Source organism: Lycium ferocissimum, unplaced genomic scaffold (genome assembly GCF_029784015.1).
Source record: "Lycium ferocissimum isolate CSIRO_LF1 unplaced genomic scaffold, AGI_CSIRO_Lferr_CH_V1 ctg6768, whole genome shotgun sequence".
Lineage (NCBI taxonomy): Eukaryota > Viridiplantae > Streptophyta > Magnoliopsida > Solanales > Solanaceae > Lycium > Lycium ferocissimum.
This window is the reverse complement of record NW_026726495.1, coordinates 2,046-22,978: the sequence shown is the minus strand read 5'-3', so window position 1 is coordinate 22,978 and position 20,933 is coordinate 2,046. Positions and strand designations below refer to the sequence as shown.

Below are 20,933 nucleotides of genomic sequence, written 5' to 3'. Positions count from 1 at the left end.
CTTCCACTTTTAAAGAATTAGAGGCAGCATTAAATCCATGCCACAGACTTAGAATCCAAAATCTTTTAAGGGACGGAAAGATTAAATGACAGAAGTTTAAAGCTGGTGCTTAATTCTTAACCACACAAGATTTTGAGATCCATAATCAATGTCACTTCATATTAAACTAAACTGTTTGATATTCAAAAAATCAGCCATGAGCAAATATTTGTGATGGCTAGCACATGGCAGAGTTGTAAAAACAATATTTTTTGTGTTCCAAGATAACAAAATAAATGGCATTTCAAAATAATGTTAAAAACCAATAATTTTCTTGTAGGCTCTACTATCATTCAGTCAAGTACAGTCAACAATTAAGATCAATGAAACGGAAATCCATCACATTCTACTTATCCAAACAAATAAACAAAAACCATCACACTCTAGTATAAGGACTTTTTCAAAAAAAGAACATTTTGTTTGACAAGTTACATACTTCTTATATTGCCGAGCATATCTATACAATCGAGCAAAATTACCCGCCAATGCTTTTCACAGATCCAAGCAAATTGCGCGTTTTGGCTAGACAAACAACTCATGTCAAGGCTGAAATACTTTATGTTCTAAATCTCATGGAACACAGTAATATTAAGCATATACATAGTGATTTAACTTTTGGGCTTTTATGAGTTAATGTTTGAAGTTCTTTTTGTGGCTGCTCCCTCATCAATTTCCATAGCAGAAACCCTAATGCCCTCTAATTTTATCCCACTTCCATAGAATCGACCACTCAAAGATCGAAGAAAAGTCCTCCAGTCCTTATAAAAGGCTTCAGCAAAGTAAATAAGAGAATTAGAGATATCAAAAGACAATGTTACCTAGGAACTGACAAAGCACGGCTGCATAAGTAATACTCGACAACTTTGAGATTGATTTTGGAGCAGGTTATGGTGTTTGAGAGACGAAATTAGGGCTTTTTGAGGGTTATTTCTCTAAAATTTATGCTGAAATCATTGTAGACCTTCGTCTCCATTTCTGTTGCCTTTCAATAGATTAAATAGAGAACAAGACCAGAGAGATGGCCAACAAATCAAGAGAAATCTAAACGAGAAAATTTCGGCAATGAATGTCCGTGGTAACACCAGAAATAGAGAAAAAATTGTCACTTTGATCGCCCAAATTAGGAGCTCTTAGGGATTTTGGGAGATGGGTTCTTTGGATCTGAGAAACCCAAATATTCTAGAGAGCGTTTTGATAAATAGTCTATTTCTTAACTTTAAGTTTTTTTTATTTTTTATTTTTTAGGGGGAAAAACAGAATGGCACCTAATCCTTCTTTTGGGACCAGTTTTTCATTGTTTTATGGAGCAGATTCGAGCTCTTCGCTAATTAAACATCTATTATGGACCAGGAAAAGATCTTGTCCCTGTAAGTATACCTTTAGGGACAAGATTTTTGACCTGTCACTAAATTGTGGTCGCTAATAGTCCTTTTTCTTGTAGTGGAAGATTTGTCTTAAGAAGCCCAAGATATTTATCTGAGGACGATATTGACAACTTCAATTCTGATGATTAAGAATATTGTGATTTTAATTATATTTTTAATTTATGATGATGTCGTTAATTTGAAGAATATTAGTATGCTTAGTTTTGCATTTATTCTTATTTTTTATTATTTACTTACTTAAGCGTGTTAGAATTGACAAACATTATATACATAAATACAAAGTGCAACGATTCAAATTTTTTATAGAAAACACAAATAAACTACTACATAGAAAGTGACGATTACATAATACATTAGAAAAACTATAGAAAATACATAATACATAAAAAGTTAAACTACTAAAAATAGAAACAAACTACATAGGAAATAATAAACCTAGCCGACAATGCAACACTTCAAAATTACAAACAACAACAAGAGACCACAAATCATCCTCCAAAATTTCACTTCCTTTTTCAAAGCATTGCTCGCGTTGAGAGTCTCTAAGATTATCCTTGAATTAACTTTTTTTTTATTCCGATTCTTTTAGCAACATCTCTAGAAGTTCAATTTTTTCTAGAGCTTCCCTAAGTTGACACTGCAAATCAAACTTCACGGTATCTATATTGCTTCGTGAAGTCGCGGTACATTTAAACCTTCTAAAACAAAAAAGAGTCGACGGACTCTTCTATTCTACTCTCTCTGGGAATCCGTCTCTATCAACCGGAGGCTTTTTATACTTCGCCGCCACCGTTTTATCCTCGGGAACTTTGTCTTCCCATCGAAAATATGTGCACCCACCATCTGCCTAATAAAATAACAAATAACATTAGTTTTGTAAGGCAGAAAATGTGACAAAAACTCTATAAAAGGTTACAAAATAAACTTATTTCAGGCACTTTACAACGCCAAAAACGACGACCCGGATTTTCTAGAGTCTTGAAGTTTTGAGCCAGCAATATACACCGCAATTACATACGTCGGGTTCTATAGCATCAAACGATGATTTGGAGTTTTGAGACATGATTTATGAGGGGGTAAAGTATGGCAAAAGAGTGAAAATGGAGAAGTGTTAGAAAAATGGAGGTTGTGCCCTAGTTTTATGCAGTTTTTTAACACAGGAATTTCATTAAACCTTTGACGGCCAGAATAGCACAGTAATTTACTGCGCTGTTGGATCTAATTGAGCCGTTATAGTTAAGTCCAATAACGCAGTAAATTACTGCGTTAATGGTATTTTGATATTAGTTTTTTTCTTGGGGTATTTTGGTTCACTTTGTTTTTTGTTTTTTGGGTCATTTAGGTTTTGGACTAGGGATTAGATCCCCTCCAGTACTTATGCATCCAGTAATGTTCAATGACTTTCTTGATTAAAGCCACATGTGAGCTTAATAATTGTTGGGATTGCGTCCAGGGCTTCTACTCATCTTTACTTGGAATATCAAACACTATACCAATGTCCTCGTTCTATTTTTCACATCAATTCCTCAAGTATTTGTAATCTTGCAAACATTTCAAAATTAAGGAGCTTGTTTTCTACGTGATGCTAATCACCTTAGCATCTACAAACACAACCGAAAATGATTAGCAACGCATGAAGCATTCAGAAACTAACCCCTCTGTGCTTCATTCTGTTGAAATTTTGTTTAAATAAAATTAAATATTTTAAATGAAAATGTTTCTTTTAAATGAAAGGTTGTGTTCTTTCAATCTTTGGTTACCACTACTTCTATTTAAAGCCAACTTCTTAATATTCCAACGTAATTTTTTTAATGGTGCAAAATTTTTCTTGTCTGCAAAATATTCTTTCTTCTCCAATTCCAAAAAGATCAAGTTCTAAGTTCTTGCTTTCCAATAGAATTTCTTCACTATTTGCTTAGTGCAGTAATTCATAGGCTTGTCATATCCACTAAAACTATTTGCGCACAATCCCATAGCAATCTCGTAGAGGAGAGGGAGCAAATATCGTTTTTAGGAAAGTGTTTCGCACGTGTTTCAAGCCTCAGTCCTGTGTTTATTGTTCCTATTGTGAAACCTTCATCTTTGTATTCTTCTTCATGTATTTTTTGTGTTCTCGGATAATATTTTCCAACAATCTAAAAACGATATTCTGTTACGAAGAAGAAATGGCTTCCTGGTTGGAAAAGGAAAGACATATTATGGATGCGGTGGTTGTCTGGTGAAGTTGGTCAGGATGGTGGCGTTATGTTTTTCCTCAAAGGACTACGTTAAAAAGGAAAAGAATTTGAGAGTTGATACTTGTGATCGTTATCTTTGTATACGGTGAAAAACAGATATGATCCAAACCGGCGATAGAGAAGGAGTAGGAATATACCGGATGTTACCCGGTCCTATCCGGGGAAAGGGTGCATGCCGGAGTGAAACGAGCCTCTCTTCTCCGTTATCGAAACGGCCAAGTCCGCTGCTCCGAGCGTCCGTGGCCGTTGTCCCGTATAGCTGTTGTCCCGAGCCACCGTTGGTCCGAATAGCCGTTGCATGGGGACCACGCGCCAATGGCGTCCTGTCATGACCAACTACCTACCAAGCGTGTGTCAGACGGCGCAGTCAGTCCAATCCCACCAAATCCGTGCAGATCTGTCTTTGCTACTATTATTTTATTGATTCCTAATTGTATGGGACTGGAGAAGCATACACTATAAATAGGACACATCCCCATCCCTTGAGGGGTTGGCTCCTCCATGCTTTCTAAGAACACTTGTAATAGAATAGCCCATATATACAATCTTTCTCTTAAATTCTGATTCGGCCAAGGCCGTCCTGTTCAAGTTTACATTGCATTCAATCTACCAATTGTTCTATATTGCTCATAAACACTCATATTCGTAAACGAATCGCCATCACTAGCCACTTCATCGAAGAACCCTCGCATATACATTTTCTTTATTCCGTACATATCAAGATCCAAGCACATATCCTATACCCGCTTACAAATTCAATTGACTTATCCGATTTCGGGGTAAACAGTTTGGCGCCCACCGTGGGGCTAGGATAATAGTTCTTAGTCTTGATTTTTATCAAACTCATCTAAATCGTAACGCCACCCCCCGTTCGTCTCGTCAAAAACGGATCTATGGCTGACGTCGGACAATCTGGTCACGTTAATAACACCGAAATTGTGGCAGAAAATGAGGGGAGCGAACCACGGGGACTACCAAATCCTGCTGACCCGAACCCCATTAACTCGAGGGAGGGACTCAATCGACAAAACACCGTGGATCAAGAGAATGCCGCCCTACCGGCCACTGATCCTCTAGAACTCATAACTCCGTTACATTGTCTCGGACCCAAAGCCGTAGAGGAACCGGAGGCACCAAATGACGGCTTTAATTTGCGTCTGATTTTTGAGATGTTGCAGGAACAAAGAGCAGCAATTGCCGAGCAAGGAATGGCGATTGCCCGGTTGCAAAGTGGACAAGGGGAAGCTAGGCCGGGAAAGGCCAAGGGTACAGTGGAAATTGGAAGGAACGAGCCACGGATGATCGAGAGTAATGATTCTGGGGCCGGTTCCTCCACCGAGGTCCTGAAGATGCTTGAGACTTTGGCAAAACGGGTGGATTCGACCGAGAAGAGAGTTGAGACATACAATTCTCGGGTGGACCAGATACCGGGGGACCCACCTTTACTGAAGGGGCCGAATTCGAAAAGGTACATCCAAAGGCCTTTTCCACCGAGTGCGGCCCCGAAACTAATCACGAAGAGGTTCAAAATGCCCGACATCCAGAAGTACGACGGCACCACGGACCCGCACGAGCACGTGACCTCATATACTTGCGCCATAAAAGGCAATGATATGGAAGAAGATGAAATTGAGTCGGTATTGCTGAAAAAATTTGGGGAAACTCTGTCGAAGGGAGCGCTGACGTGGTATGACCATCTACCCGAGCACTCGATCACTTCGTTCGAAATCTTTGGGCTGACGCCTTCGTAAAGGCACATGCCGGTGCCATCAAGGTGCAGGCCCGTAAGGCCGACATCTTCCGGATAACTCAAAGGGACGATGAGTTACTAAGGGAGTTCGTCACCCGGTTCCAGAGGGAACGGATGGAATTACCCCCGGTGCCAGAGGAATGGGTCGCACAAGCTTTCACAAAAGGGCTCAACATGCTAAGCTCGGTTGCCTCGGCCAAGTTGAAGGAGAATTTGCTGGAATACGAGGCCGTAACATGGGCCGATGTCCACAATCGGTATGAATCGAAGATTCGGGTAGAGGATGATCAGTTCGAGCTCTCCCCGGTAAAGTTGAAGGCGGACAGAGGTTTCGAGAAGCCGAGGAAGGGGTATGAAATGAAGTCTGAGTCAACAAAAGAGAGGTTTCGGCCGTACTCCCACCCGGAGAGACCAAACTCCAGGTCGGAAGGGTCGAGGGAGAGCCCGAACCACCTCTCCGGTCGGGGTAGCAAGCGAGTCGAGCGCCCGTCAAGCAGCCGGGGACTCTCGTTCAGGAACGACGCCGGAAGTCCCATCAACCATAAGGGTCCACCGAAGATTTCGGAGTACAACTTCAACGTCAACACCTCGGGCCTTGTATCGGCCATCGGCCGAGTACCGGATGTGCGGTGGCCGAAACCACTGAGGTCAGACCCGGCACAGCGGGATCCTAGCATGGTGTGTGAGTATCACGGAACCCACGGTCATAAAACTGAGGATTGCCGCCAATTGAGAGAAGAGGTAGCCCGGTTATTAAAAAACGGCCACCTTCGAGATCTGTTGAGCGAGCGCGCCAAAAATCACTACAGGGAGCGGGAAGCTCCTCGAAGGGCCAAACCGGTCGAACACCAAAGATACGATCAACATGATAGTTGGGGGTATTGACGTCCCTCGGGAACCGGTAATGAAACGGACCAAGGTCTCAATTGTTCATGAAAAACGCATCCGAGACCATTCGACCGGGGGCTCTATTCTCTTCAATGATGAAGACGCGGAGGGCATCGTTCAGCCGCACAACGATGCACTGGTAATTTCTGTACTTGTCTTTAAAACTAAGATTAAGCGTATTTTGGTTGACCCCGGTAGCTCGGCCAACATCATTCGTCGGGGAGTGGTCGAACAGCTAGGGTTGCTCGATAGGATTGTGCCGGTGGCTCGGGTACTCAGCGGGTTCAATATGGCTAGCGAGACCACGAAGGGAGAGGTCTCGTTGCCCGTGAACGCGGATGGCACCATTCAACAAACAATGTTCTATGTGATCGAAGGGGACATGAAATATAATGCGTTGTTAGGCAGACCTTGGATACATAGCATGAAAGCCGTCCCCTCAACACTGCATCAGTTATTGAAATTCCCCACTCCGGAGGGGGTGAAAACCATCCGGGGCGAGCAGCCCGCAGCAAAGGAGATGTTCGCAGTAGACGAGGCGCCTCCCCAGCCCGAGAAGCCGGCTCAAGAAGAGAAGGGTACAACCGGAGGGCAGGTCCCCCAATAGCAACTAAAGAGCACTGGACCGGATCCAGTGTATGGAGAGGATGACTTCGGGATGCCCAGGTCCTTCGTCATGCCGGATGACTCGGACGCGACCAAATCGACCGTGGAGGAGCTGGAGCAGATCATTTTGTTCGAGTTCTTGCCGGACAGAAAGGTATACCTGGGCACGGGACTTACCCCGAGGCTCAGGCGTAAATTAATTGAATTTCTTCAAGCTAACGCCGATTGCTTTGCATGGTCCCATATAGACATGACAGGTATATCACCGGAAATAGCGTCACACAAACTCAGCTTGGATGGAAAATTTAAGCCGGTGAAGCAAAAAAGAAGGCCCATGTCAGAGCAAAAACACGCCTTCGTAAAGGACGAGGTAACAAAGCTTTTGAATATAGGCTCCATCCGGGAGGTGAAATACCCGGATTGGCTCGCTAACGTGGTGGTGGTGCCCAAAAAAGGTAATAAACTTCGAATGTGTGTCGATTATAAGGATTTAAACAAGGCATGCCCGAAGGATTCTTTTCCGTTGCCTCACATCGACAGAATGATCGATGCAACGGCCGGGCATGAAATGTTGAGTTTCCTCGATGCTTACTCCGGGTACAACCAAATCTGGATGCACCCGGAAGATCAAGAGAAAACATCCTTCATCACCCGTTATGGGACTTACTGCTATAACGTCATGCCTTTCGGATTAAAAAATGCTGGTGCAACTTACCAACGCCTAGTTAATGGGATGTTCGAAGAACAAATAGGGAAAACAATGGAGGTTTATGTTGACGATATGGTTGTTAAGTCCCTCGAAACAGAGGACCATTTAAAGCATTTGCGGAAACCTTCGATGTGCTTGTGCGGATCAACATGAAACTCAACCCGGAGAAGTGCGCCTTCGGAGTAAGGTCCGGTAAATTTCTGGGGTTCATGGTATCAAACCGGGGGATCGAAATCAACCCGGACAAGATCAAGGCCATCGAGGACATCGAGGTCGTGAACAACATAAAAGGGGTGCAGAAGCTCACCGGACGGATAGCGGCGCTGAGTCGCTTCATTTCGAGGTCCTCGGACAAGAGTCACCGTTTCTTCTCTCTGCTCAGAAAGAAGAACGACTTCGATTGGACACCGGAATGCCAAGAAGCCCTAAGGGAGTTGAAGAGGTATCTGTCCAGCCCCCCGTTATTACACACACCAAAGGCCGATGAGCCGCTTTTTCTCTACCTGGCAGTCTCCGAGGTGGCAGTAAGCGGCGTTTTGGTCCGAGAAGAATCAGGTACGCAATTCCCTATCTATTATGTAAGTAGGACTCTGGGGGATGCGGAGACCCGTTATCCCCATTTGGAAAAGCTGGCGTTGGCATTGGTAAGCGCTTCCAGAAAGCTCAAACCTTATTTTCAATGCCACCCCATATGTGTAATAACCACTTACCCTTTGAAAAACATCATGCATAAACCGGAGTTATCCGGAAGGTTAACAAAATGGGCCGTTGAAATCAGCGGTTACGATATCGAGTATAGACCTCGGACGGCCATCAAATCCCAAATCTTGGCCGATTTTGTGGCAGATTTTACCCCGTCCATGGTCCCCGAGGTCGAAAAGGAACTTATGCTGACCCCGGGAAAGTTCACGGGCGTTTGGTCTCTACATACTGACGGGGCCTCGAATCATAGGGGTTCCGGACTCGGGATCGTCCTTAGAACCCCGGACGGGGAGGTCATCCGACAGTCCGTTAGAACTGCTAGACTGACTAACAATGAAGCCGAGTATGAGGCTATGATTGCAGGTTTGGAATTAGCTCGGAGCATGGGGGCTGAAACAATCGAAGCAAAGTGCGATTCGCTTTTGGTCGTGAACCAGGTGAACGGCATATTCGAGGTAAAGGACGAACGGATGCAGCGATACCTTGAAAAAACCCAAGTGGTACTCCATCAATTCAAAGAATGGGTCATGCAGCATGTGCCAAGGGAGCAGAACAGTGAAGCCGATGCATTAGCAAACTTGGGGTCCTCGGTCGAGGGGGAGGAAATCGACCTCGAGGCAACGGTGCGCTTATCAAACACGGCCATAGAGAACGGGCACGCTGAAATATATACAATGGGCTTAACCTGGGATTGGCGCAACAAGTACATCGACTACTTGCGTGATGGTAAGCTCCCAAATGACCCGAAAGAATCACGATCGCTACGGACCAAGGCCGCACGCTTTTGCTTAGTGGATGACCAGCTGTATCGACGCTCCTTCCTCGGTCCTCTGGCCAAGTGTTTGGGTCCGGGTGAAATGGAGTACGTGATGAGAGAGGTACACGAGGGAACCTGCGGCAACCACTCCGGTGCAGAGGCTTTGGTTCGAAAAATAGTCAGGGCCGGTTATTACTGGAACCGGATGGACGAAGACACGAAAAATTTTGTCCGAAAATGTGAGGGCTGTCAGAAACATGCTCCGATGATTCATCAGCCCGGGGAGTTGCTGCATTCGGTCATCTCACCCTGGCCTTTCATGAAGTGGGGAATGGACATCGTGGGTCCGCTACCCCAGGCACCAGGTAAGGCCCGTTTCATTTTGTTTATGACTGACTATTTTTCTAAATGGGTTGAAGCGCGGCCTTCGAAAAGATAAGAGAGAAGGAAGTCATCGACTTCATATGGGATCACATCATCTGCCGTTTCGGCATCCCCTCCGAGATAACTTGTGACAATGGTCCTCAATTCGTGGGTGGCAAGGTCAACAATTTCCTCGAGGGATTGAAGATCAAGAAAATCGTATCGACCCCGTACCACCCGTGCGCCAACGGACAGGCAGAATCCACGAACAAAACGATAATCCAAAATCTGAGGAAAAGACTTGAAGCATCGAAACACCGTTGGAGGGAGATGTTACCGGAGGTATTGTGGGCTTACAGGACCACGTCAAAATCAAGCACGGGGGAAACCCCGTTTTCATTGGTTTACGGAGCCGAAGCCCTCATCCCCGTGGAAGTCGGCGAACCGACCCTCCGTTTCAGGTATACCACAGGAGAGTCAAACGGGGAGACCATGGCCGTGAAGCTCGACCTCGCAGATGAACTACGCGAAAGAGCGTCGGTCCGCATAGCGGCCCAAAAACAAAGGATGGAGAGATACTACAACCGAAGAGCCAACTTTCGGTACTTTCGAGTTGGGGATTTAGTGCTTCGAAAGGTTACCTTGCACACCAAGAACCCCAACGAGGGGAAGCTGGGTCCAAACTGGGAAGGCCCGTACAAGGTGATCGGTATAACGGGCAAAGGATCGTATCAATTGGAGTCCATGGACGGGCAAAGATCTCCGTAATAATTGGAACGTGGCCCATCTAAAGAGATACTACTGCTAAGGTATGGCCTCCCCATGATCTCTTGTTAACTTTTTTTCTTTTGCAGGAAGTCAAGAGCGGGGCAAAATTAGGATCTAGATCTGAAAACGCGTGTTGCACTCTTTTCCTTAGTACGGTTTTGTCCCGAAATGGGTTTTCCGACAAGGTTTTTAATGAGGCAGCAAGTACAACGTGTTACTGAACAAATGCGAAGAACGTAACAGCACTCACCCGACCTCAAGGCTCGGATCAGTGCTGGGGGAGTACTATGCCCATACCAAGGGTAACACCGATCAATTGCTACGGCAAAATAAGGCCCGGCCACCGGCCATAGCCTCCAATGTAAGGACCAAACGATCATAATGAATCGTGTCCCATCCAAAATTTGCTACGGCCGAAATAAGGCCAAACGATCATAATGAATCGTGTCCATAAAATTAGCCTCCAATGTAAGGACCAAACGATCATAATGAATCGTGTCCCATTTTTACACTTGCTACGGCAAAGGAAGAAAGAGTCAAAACTCTCATATGTACAAACGTTTTACAAAAGCAAAGTTGTCAAAAGCTGTCAAAGTTAGCAACTTCCTGTTAAATTGTACTCTACAAGATAGCAAAGGCAATCGACCAAAAACTCGATAAGACCCCCAAACGGGGGCTGCCACTTTGTTAGCCAAGGCTGAAAAGACACCGGCCCTGAAATAGAGCCGAAGAAAAATGTCGACTCTAATAAAACGGTCCTCGAAATTCGGAGACAACCGAACCCTCGAAGAATCGGACAAAATCCAAACGGGCATGATGAATCAATGACCACGAGTCACCTTGTCCCGAAAACGGACCAACGATCGCAGCAAAAATAATGACAAACATTCGAACGAAGAAGCAGGAAAGATGCACTTTTCATTTATACAACGGATGTTCTTTACATCAAAAGAAAAATAAAAGTCCCATGAAGACAAAAAATAAAAAGATAGATGCCAAAGTACTGGCCCTACACTATCCGGCATGACCGGAGGAGGATGAATGTTCGGACTCTGTCCGCTCGGAGTCGTCTGACTCGGACCCGAGAGCACGGTTAGCCTTCTCCTCCATTCCTTTGGCTTCAAGTATCAGGGCCGGAAGATCCTCAAAGCCGTGCTCAACTTGCTCGAGGGTGAGACGCCGAGACTTCCACTTCTCGTACTCAGCGACAATAGCGGTATGAGTCTCGGCCGCCTCCACTCTTTTTCAAGTTTCCTCCAAATCGGCCTCAGCCTTGGCCAGTTTGGCTTCCAAATGAGCCCGGTTCTCTCGAGGTCATCTCTCATATGGTTGGCCGCATCCAGCTCGGCCTTAAGGCTGTCATTAGCTTTAATCGCCCCCTCGAGTTCAGTTCTAATACCCTCACATATCCGGGCCCGCTCCTCGGCTTTTTCCTCGAATACCCTGCTGCGCTCATTGAACAAAGCAGCCTCAGACTCGAGCTGCCGGTTCCTCTCGGACAAACCCGTAGCATCAGCCTTCACCGAATCCAGCTCCCCCCGAAGTTGGGAAACCGTGGCCTCGAGTTCATCCAACCGCATAGAGAATTGGGTTTTATCCCGGCTAAGAGCGATCTTGTCGGCCTCGAGGCTCCGATTATAATCGGTCATGGCAGCCAGATCACTCTCCAAACGACGGTTTTCCTCCTTGACCGCATCAAGCTCGGGGCGAAGGTTTGACCAGCACGGCCGCCCGGTTTAATTCTTCCTCCTTCTCCCGAAGAAGGTGTTGATATTTCTCTGTCTCTCGGCCTTGGGCATCGAGTTGGCCCCGAAGATCGTCTATCTCATGTTGGGCACGGGTGAAGGCCTCATTGACCAGCACCACGCTCTGCGGATGAAACAAACCGAAAAACTTAGGTGAAGAAAGGATGGCATTCTGAGAATAAAATGAACAAAAGTGGCTAAGAATCTTACCCGGTTGCCCGCATGCATACCCTCGTTAATAAGGCACTGCCAAGTGACTCCGGTCATTTTGCGTCTGTCCGAATCTGAGACGAGGGGACGCAAATAGCTCGCCACGCCCACCGGACGAGATAAGAAGCTACAGTCCTCGGGGACGGTGACTACTGCTGATCGGGTTCTCCTTGGCTCCACGCTCGGGGCCGAGAAAATGTTCACCAAACTATCTCTGGTGCCAGACTCGGAGGCCCGATCGGCCGGCCTCGTGGCCCGAGGAATAGGAAGATGACCGAAGCCCGCTGCTTCGCAAGGGCGGCGGGAGGAGTCTCGAGAACATATCGTCAAAATCATCCACACGCGAGAGCCGGGGTGGATGAACTTGGAAAGATCAATATTTTCGGCAAAGTCCGGGGCTCCGCGGTCACGGCAGGCTCATACCCGGGAGACGGACGAACGCCCGTAGGGGCTCCGATCTCTCGGCTATAGCGTCCTTTTACCGGCCTCAGCCGCTTCCCCGGATCTTTTCCTTTGCAGGGGAGTATCTTCCGAAGAAGTTTCGCCTGAAATGTCGACAAAGTCAATCGACCGAAGAGGAACCGGTGAAAGTATTTCTTCCGCACCTGAATGTGGAGCAGGAACAAACGGACCTTCGCCGATAGAAGGAAGGGGCGGAACGGAGACCGCCTCCTCCGGTATAGGCCACGGAGGGGACCGGCCGACTCTCCGAATGATGATGTCGGGCTCGGCCTCTCTCCCTTGGGGCCGGGCAACGCTCCTTGCCTTCTTCCTTTTTGGTGTCGGCGACTTTTCGGAAGTCCTTTTTCTTTTTGCAGCATCGTCAAGAACACGGGAAGAACCCGCCGTGTCAAACTCGGATGGCGGTGCAGGACAAGCGGTTCCCGATTCAGGCCTCGAGGCCACCGAGCCCTTGGGCAAACCTGAAAGGCAAAAGCAGTAGCGAAGGTTGTGAATTCAAAGGGCCACGGGCAGTGGAAAACACAACAAAACATGAAAGGGAATAAAAATATTACCATGGTTTTGCGCCACCCACCGGCCACGAGACAAAGTGAGCCCATGTTCGATTCTCATGTGCGCGCGGAGAGAGCGCAGTGACCCATTCGCTCAGATCGCGAATAACGGGAGGAACGTATCCGTTGGCTGAATAAAAGCAAAGAGAAAGCAATGAGACAACGAGATCGAAGAATGGCTAAAGAATGACTAAATGCGTAAAAACGATTGCCCAAAGATTCGAACTTACGCTTATCGTTCCATTTCTCCGGGAAGGGCATGTAGTCGGCGGGGATGATGTCCTCGGTTTTCACTCGGACATATCGCTCTAACCAGCCCCTGTCCCGGTCTTCGTCCATCTTCGAAAGAACGGGTTCCGGCTGCGCTTGACAAGTTTTATTACGCCGCCCTAAGACCTCGGGGAGTACAGGCGTATCAAGTGGCCCAGCGTAAATTCCTTCTCGGCGTTGTTGGCTAATAACCGGAGACACGCAACGACCCTCCAAACGATCGGGCCGATCTGTGCCAAAGTCACACCATAGGTCCGGCACATATCAAGAATGACCGGATCAATCGGAGGATCGATTTTGAGGGTAAAAGGGTAGGTATATACGAACAAGAACCCTTCTCGGTGATCGGATAGATTCATCCGAGCCCGGTGCAAAAACCCTTACCGGGCGGGTGTCCCATCCGCAGTCGGCCCGGACTACATCGAGTTTCTCCTCGGTAATCGATGAAGGGTATCGCCTCACATCGTATCCCCTGTCCGAAACAGAGGACGGCTTGTCGACCTCGAGATCCTTGTTAAAACTGAACTTGGCCGGTATAATATCCGAAGCCGTGAGCTCGATTCTAGCCGGGGAAACAGTCCCGGAACCCGGTGACATCGGTGGAGCATCATGGGAAGTAGATTCAGACATCTTGGAAGTATGAAAGAAAGGGGATTCGAAAGTAGAACTTGAGGAAAGTGAAGAAACTGGCGAGTCAGGGACGGCAAAACAGCGACGCTCGAACCAAAACGCTTGAAAAGATGATGGCAAAATCGATTCTTTTTTCACAAAATATGAAGCGGTGGATCGAACAGCAAGTCAAATGAGAAGACGATTGTTTATGGGGAAGACGAAAGAACGCAGAAATAAGGAGGAGTTGAAGAATAACGAAGCGTAAAAGTGGTAAAATGAAGGGGTAAAGGGCCTTATATAGGCATGGAAGAGGAACGGTTACCGAGGACGACCAATCAGATTTCGCCACGTGCCCCGTTATTAATGAGAAGCGACTCGAAATGACTGGCAAAAGGCGGTTGACAGGAGCCGACCATTCGGGGAAAGACACGTGGCCAATAAAAGGGGAGGCGTTACGTATTGGCTCCCGCCAAAATGCGGAGATAAGAACGAGCTGGCCGAATCACCGGTTTCGAAAGTTATTCACTCCCCGTTATTCCGATGGATCGGCATGACGAGAAGTGAGGGGCTATCTGTATACGGTGAAAACCGGATATGATCCAAACCGGCGATAGAGAAGGAGTAGGAATATACCGGATGTTACCCGGTCCTTTCCGGGGAAAGGGTCTGTACCGGAGTGAAACGAGCCTCTCTTCTCCGTTATCGAAACGGCCAAGTCCGCTGCTCCGAGCGTCCGTGGCCGTTGTCCCGTATAGCTGTTGTCCCGAGCGACCGTTGGTCCGAATAGCCGTTGCATGGGGACCACGCGCCAATGGCGTCCTGTCATGACCAACTACCTACCAAGCGTGTGTCAGACGGCGCAGTCAGTCCAATCCCACCAAATCCGTGCAGATCTGTCTTTGCTACTATTATTTTATTGATTCCTAATTGTATGGGAAGCCCATGGAGAAGCATACACTATAAATAGGACACATCCCCATCCCTTGAGGGGTTGGCTCCTCCATGCTTTCTAAGAACACTTGTAATAGAATAGCCCATATATACAATCTTTCTCTTAAATTCTGATTCGGCCAAGGCCGTCCTGTTCAAGTTTACATTGCATTCAATCTACCAATTGTTCTATATTGCTCATAAACACTCATATTCATAAACGAATCGCCATCACTAGCCACTTCATCGAAGAACCCTCGCATATACATTTTCTTTATTCCGTACATATCAAGATCCAAGCACATATCCTATACCCGCTTACAAATTCAATTGACTTATCCGATTTCGGGGTAAACAATCTTAATTTTGACTTGAAACATATTTCTTTTATAAGAATGAAGTTGTTCCTTCTGAAACATAACCAACCAGAAGGATTAGTGGTTACAAAGTTACGGTGGTTTTGGTTTTGCTTGGAGTATTCGACAATTTTAGTTGAAAGAGATTTGGTGGCATTTTGTAACATCTATCTAAATTAGAAGAATAATTTCTAGCAACAAGAAAAGAAAAAATCACTCCAATAAATCAAGCAGTCTTGATGTTGTGATTTTCCAACCGCTCGTTTTCTATTCAGTCAGAGACGAAGAAAGTGAAAAATAAAAAATAAAAAAATCGGATTCTACTTTCTTAACCTTATTTATTTATGAATTTTTGTTCTTTGTGATTTTGTGAGATCAATTTTCATAAATATTAGGGTAGATGATTAATTTGTGATAATCTTGAAATGCATGATTGTTGTGTTTAGATTTGATATATAATGTCGTTACATGCATAAGATTATGTGAAAATTTACTTTCAAGTTGTATGATAGTATGATGTATTTTATTTGGAAGACCATACTATATCTGAAAGTTGGAGTATACTATTTTGAGATCATGAAAATAAAATAATATTTCTTGTGGTAGCATCTTATTCGTGAAAATCAGAAGCTATTTTATTAGACTAATGTCTTTTTGTGTGATAGCATTTTAGTGCTAGAACTTGGCAAATGAAATGATTGGGTTGAGTATGAGTTAGAAAACGTGTGATGAAAAGGTTTTTGAATTATTTTGAAATGTGGGTGATTGACTTGTGTTTAGTAACCGACATTAGTCTCAGTATTTTATTTGAACAACTTGAGATATAACTTGTAGATATTAACATATATAAGAGTGATTGTATTTGTATTAATATTGGAAAGTTGTGACGTTTCATCAATTTAATGTCTCTTGACAACTTTAATTAAGTTTTATATGGGCATGAAATAGTCAAAACGTGGGGTATTTGACTTATGATTAGAAATCAACATTAGACAATTATTTTTATGCCTTCAATGTGGAGAAGTTGTGTTCTTTCATGAAGGGGTGTCATTTAAAGGTGTGTCCTTTCATGAATAATTGAAAAGTTGTTATACACTAAAGTATGTGGTAATTATTTGTGCTAGTTAATTCGTTCATATGTTATTGTAAACAATGATATGAAGAACTTCTAGAAACAAAGAGATTTCTACGACATAGTAGAAACAAGGAGATTTATATGGAACAATAGAAACGACGAGGGAAACGACGAGGTTTCCTATTTTTCACATTCGAAATAAAGGATCTTGGACAAATTGATACTATATTGGATATCAAGATTAAACAAAATAGTGGGGGTAAAGTATTGAGTTAATCTCATTACATTGAGAAAGTGCTAAATAAATTTAGTCACTTAAACATAAAAGAGGTCGATACCCTATTTGATCCTAGATTGCGTTACCTAATAATGATGGAAGAATTATAGCTTAACTTGTGTAAGCAAGCGCTATTGGGAGGGCCAGTAGCCGAGTTCTTGGTTTTCTTTAGAAAATTAAAGATTTGAGAAATTCTAAGTTTCATGCTATTTTATAAGGATATACCAACACAAGTTGGTTATCGAGTTTGTGAGAAACAAATTCACAAAGGTTGAATGTTTACCTCATGAGGAGGTGCAATTGCTTGAAAATCTAAGAAACAAACTTGTATTAGTAGAAGCAAGCAAACGAGTTAAATGGTTGAGGGAATTTTAAAATAATTCAATGATTTCGCAAAGTGTGAGCTCAACTTTGTGATAGTCAAGCCACTCTAACTCGAGCATATAAATATGTTATGTGAAGTTAAATGTATAAGTCTACAACATGACTATGTAAGAAATTTAATTCAAGAAGGAATCATCTCTCTGATATATGTGGAGTCAAAAAGTAATTTTGGTGATTCAATTACTAAAACTCTTATAATGAAGTTGGTGAAAGCCAACCTCGAGTTAATTTATAAATTAAAACTCCTTAATTAGGTCCACCGATAATGGCAACCGTACCCAGCACTATGAAATGAATAGTTATGGGTTCAAAGGGTAACAACAAGTTATTAATATGTGGATATTTCGCATACTTAAGTAAGAGATATAATAGTACTGATTGTCACAGATTTGAGGGTTGAGTTCTTATACTCTTAATGAAGTTCAGTTCAAGGAACAAGTGTCTCAAATGTGACAAAGACACTGAAAGAACTTCACCTATATTAACATAGAAGTGGTGTCGCTTTGATTGAGACATGGAGTTACTCTCATAAATGTTCATGAATTTTGGATAGCACATGGCCATAAAAGTGCTAAGCATGTTGAGTGGAAAGCAAGAATGAAATGTTTAAGTGTCTAACGTCACCGATGTCATCACAAGGAATAACATGTTCAAAGCTATTATGCTACATGGGATTTCGATTTCGTCTTGTGACATTGTACTAAGGTAATGTTCAAATCGAAAGATACATTACTCTGTGCGTGAACATAACTTGATCTTCGAGTCCTAATTTATATTTAAACAAGTGGGGGATTGTTGGAATTTTGTTTAAATAAAATTAAATATTTTAAATGAAAAGGTGTCTTTTAAATGAAAGGTTGTGTCCTTTCAATCTTTGGTTACCACTACTTCTACTTAAAGCCAACTTCTTAACATTCCAATGTAATTTTTTTAATGGTGCAGAATTTTTCTTGTCTGCAAAATATTCTTTCTTCTCTAATTCCAAAAAGATCAAGTTCTAAGTTCTTGCTTTCCAATAGAATTTCTTCACTATTTGCTCAGTCAAGAGTAATTCATAGGCTTGTCATATCCACTAAAACTATTTGCGCACAATCCCAAAGTAATCTCGTAGAGGAGAGGGAGCAAATATCATTTTTAGGAAAGCGTTTCGCACGTGTTTCAAGACTCAATCCTGTGTTTATTGTTCCTATTGTGAAACCTTCATCTTTGTATTCTTCTTCATTTATTTTTTGTGTTCTCAGATAATATTTTCCAACACATTCTTTATGGACCTCACCCCTCTCAACGACCTTGTCAAAAAATTGACGATGTTGAAAGTAGAGATATGTATTTTCATATGTCAAAAAAAAAGAGGCTAATATATAGGTGGCCCCTTAAAGTTGTGTGTAAATTTAATTTAGATATTCAAAATATGATTTGTTTCGATTGAACACCTGAACACATTATAAAGTGTTTCTATTCAACACTTTTTGCTCAAATTTTGAAAAAATCTTTGTCGTGTTCTTAAGCGTCTATTAGGTAGTTAACTTAACCACATAAAATAAATCACCTCATTTAATTATACACATCAACCTCAATTGGAGCAGACATGAGGTTTTGCAGTTATTAATTCAGGCTAATGTGTATAATTAAAGGAGGTGACATATTTTAAGTTTTTAACCTATCAACGTAATGGGCACTTGAGTACACACGCAATAGTTTTTTTTTTTTTTTTTTTTAATTTGAACATAAAGTGTCTAATACAAACACTTTATCATATCTTCAGATAATCGGTATGAATAAGTTGTAATTCGAGTGTCTAAATAAAAAAAATTGACAAGTTTAAGGGCTAGCGATGTATAAAACCAAAAGCAAAAATAAAAATAAAAAAGAACCCAAATGAAAAAGAATCGTCTTTCCTAGAACCCAAATGAAAGACATTGTCTTCAATTTCCTCACGTATTTGTGTTAATCAGCAGTTTTCTTTTCTGTCGTGGTCTTGGGTTGTCGAAAATGAAATCAAAGCCACTAAATTTTGAGCTCACACGTGGCTTTAATCAAGAAAGCCATTGAACATAACTGGAGGCATAAGTACGGGAGGGGATCCAATCCCTTCTTGTTATGCCTGAACCAAATTAGGATTTTGAAAGATCTTTTCTTGCTGAAAAAGAAATCCCTACACGGTTTGGTAAAAGTCTTACCAAAGAAAACGTGGGCTATAAAAGGAAGTTTATTCCTATGGAAAAGGGGTGTGATTTTAAAGGAGAGAAAGACTCTCCTATGTTTTTCTCTAAGCAAAAGACAATGATTTCTCCTAAAAATTACTAGCATCAAAATCCCGAATTTCTTGGATCACACAATAGAAAATCACGGAAGAAGATCTCGAGCTCGCGACTGTGCTTCATGCTTCAAGAGATATGTCTCAAATATTTGTTAAATTAAAATTGGCCGTTAATTATCTATTTTTTCATGCAAATTTGATCTTGAAATGCTTTCGGTGTACGTTAATTAATTTCCCATCATTTATGTCATATTAGTCACATGTATAAGAGTCATTCCACCAAAAAAAAAAAAAAAAAAAGAAGAAGAAGAAGAAGCTTTGTATGGACTTTGCGAGGGGAGGGTCGCCGATATTTAGCATTTGACAGTCAAAGACTCATTTCCTAGCTAATTTGTTACTCAATTGGAGGAAAAAGAAGATCACAACTATAACTGAGCATCCATTAGTTATGAATTATGATATCTTGATCAGATCTGAAGCATGGAAGCTGAAATATTAACATAATCAATATGTATGTCAATAAGAGTTGTGATCTTTGTCTATGATGGATCCTTTAATCAAAATTGCTTAAATAATTGTTCAATTAAGTTCCACAATCCCCAAACCTCTTGAGTCTTGAATGGGGAGCACTAAAGCAACCAATTGAGCATGTGAGTAGGCCACCAAGAGGGCAAAATTTTCACCCTGTTTCCTGGGCTGGCGCTTTCATTTGCTTATAGTTATAGTTATGGAATTTTGGCTGCTTCCATCCATTAAATTTTTAAGTATGATATAAAACGAATGTTGACTAAAAATCCGACAGAAGAAAAGGAAAAACCCAATGTAGTGAAATAGCGTGAACATAAAGACAAATTACTTCTGCGAAGAGCTCTAGGGATTACCTTTTGACAAGATAGTACAAGACAAATTAAAGTATGTACTTGGACCTGAGTACATTAGTTGATGCACCAATATTTAATTTGTGCAAGTTTTAACTCTTTCTTTATTTCTTTTGATTCTTTTTCATTTTGGTTTTATTCTGGTGATGAGATTATTTCCGAATTGTTAATTTGGGGATTATATCTTTTCCAAAGGACCCTTGCAAATGATGGTAGAAATCTAACTTTTGAAGCAGACAACAAAACTATGATGACCTATGGTTGGCAAGAATTAGGTTTCTGCCCTATGAATTCCGAAGCATTAGAGTGTTTCTAGTTTTTTTCATAATCATAGGACATTGGTACTCATTGATCCCGTTAATTAGGATTCATGTCATGCAGGGGCGTTCACGAAAAAAAAATAATTTGGTTTTGGTTTTAAACAAAAAGTAACAAAAAAATAATGAACCGAACTCATTACATAAATACCTATTTTAAAATTAACTAAAAAATAGTTTAGTGACTTTTGTAAGAAAAACTGTAAATTCAATGACCATTTGGGAAATCAACTCTCAGATCCGCCCCTTTATTAGTACTGTGGTTTTTAGGTGAAGTTGATGTCGGATAAAAGACAGACCTAAAAAATCTAATTAAGCAATTAACCACAAAATCTCTAGAATTAATTTTAGTTTAATGGTAAAGTTAGTACTACCTTGCATCTTAGAGGCACAAGGTTGGAC

General features: G+C 42.7%; 1 protein-coding gene across 1 annotated transcript; it reads left to right on the top strand.

Annotated features, from left to right (window-relative positions):
- Positions 1–5,033: 5,033 nt before the first annotated feature.
- Positions 5,034–10,477, top strand: LOC132045492 (uncharacterized). The gene is made up of 2 exons (XM_059436085.1): positions 5,034–7,059; positions 7,154–10,477. The coding sequence occupies exon 2, from the start codon at positions 7,764–7,766 to the stop codon at positions 9,510–9,512; it is 1,749 nt and encodes a 582-aa protein (XP_059292068.1). The 5' UTR covers positions 5,034–7,059; positions 7,154–7,763; the 3' UTR covers positions 9,513–10,477.
- Positions 10,478–20,933: the final 10,456 nt, after the last annotated feature.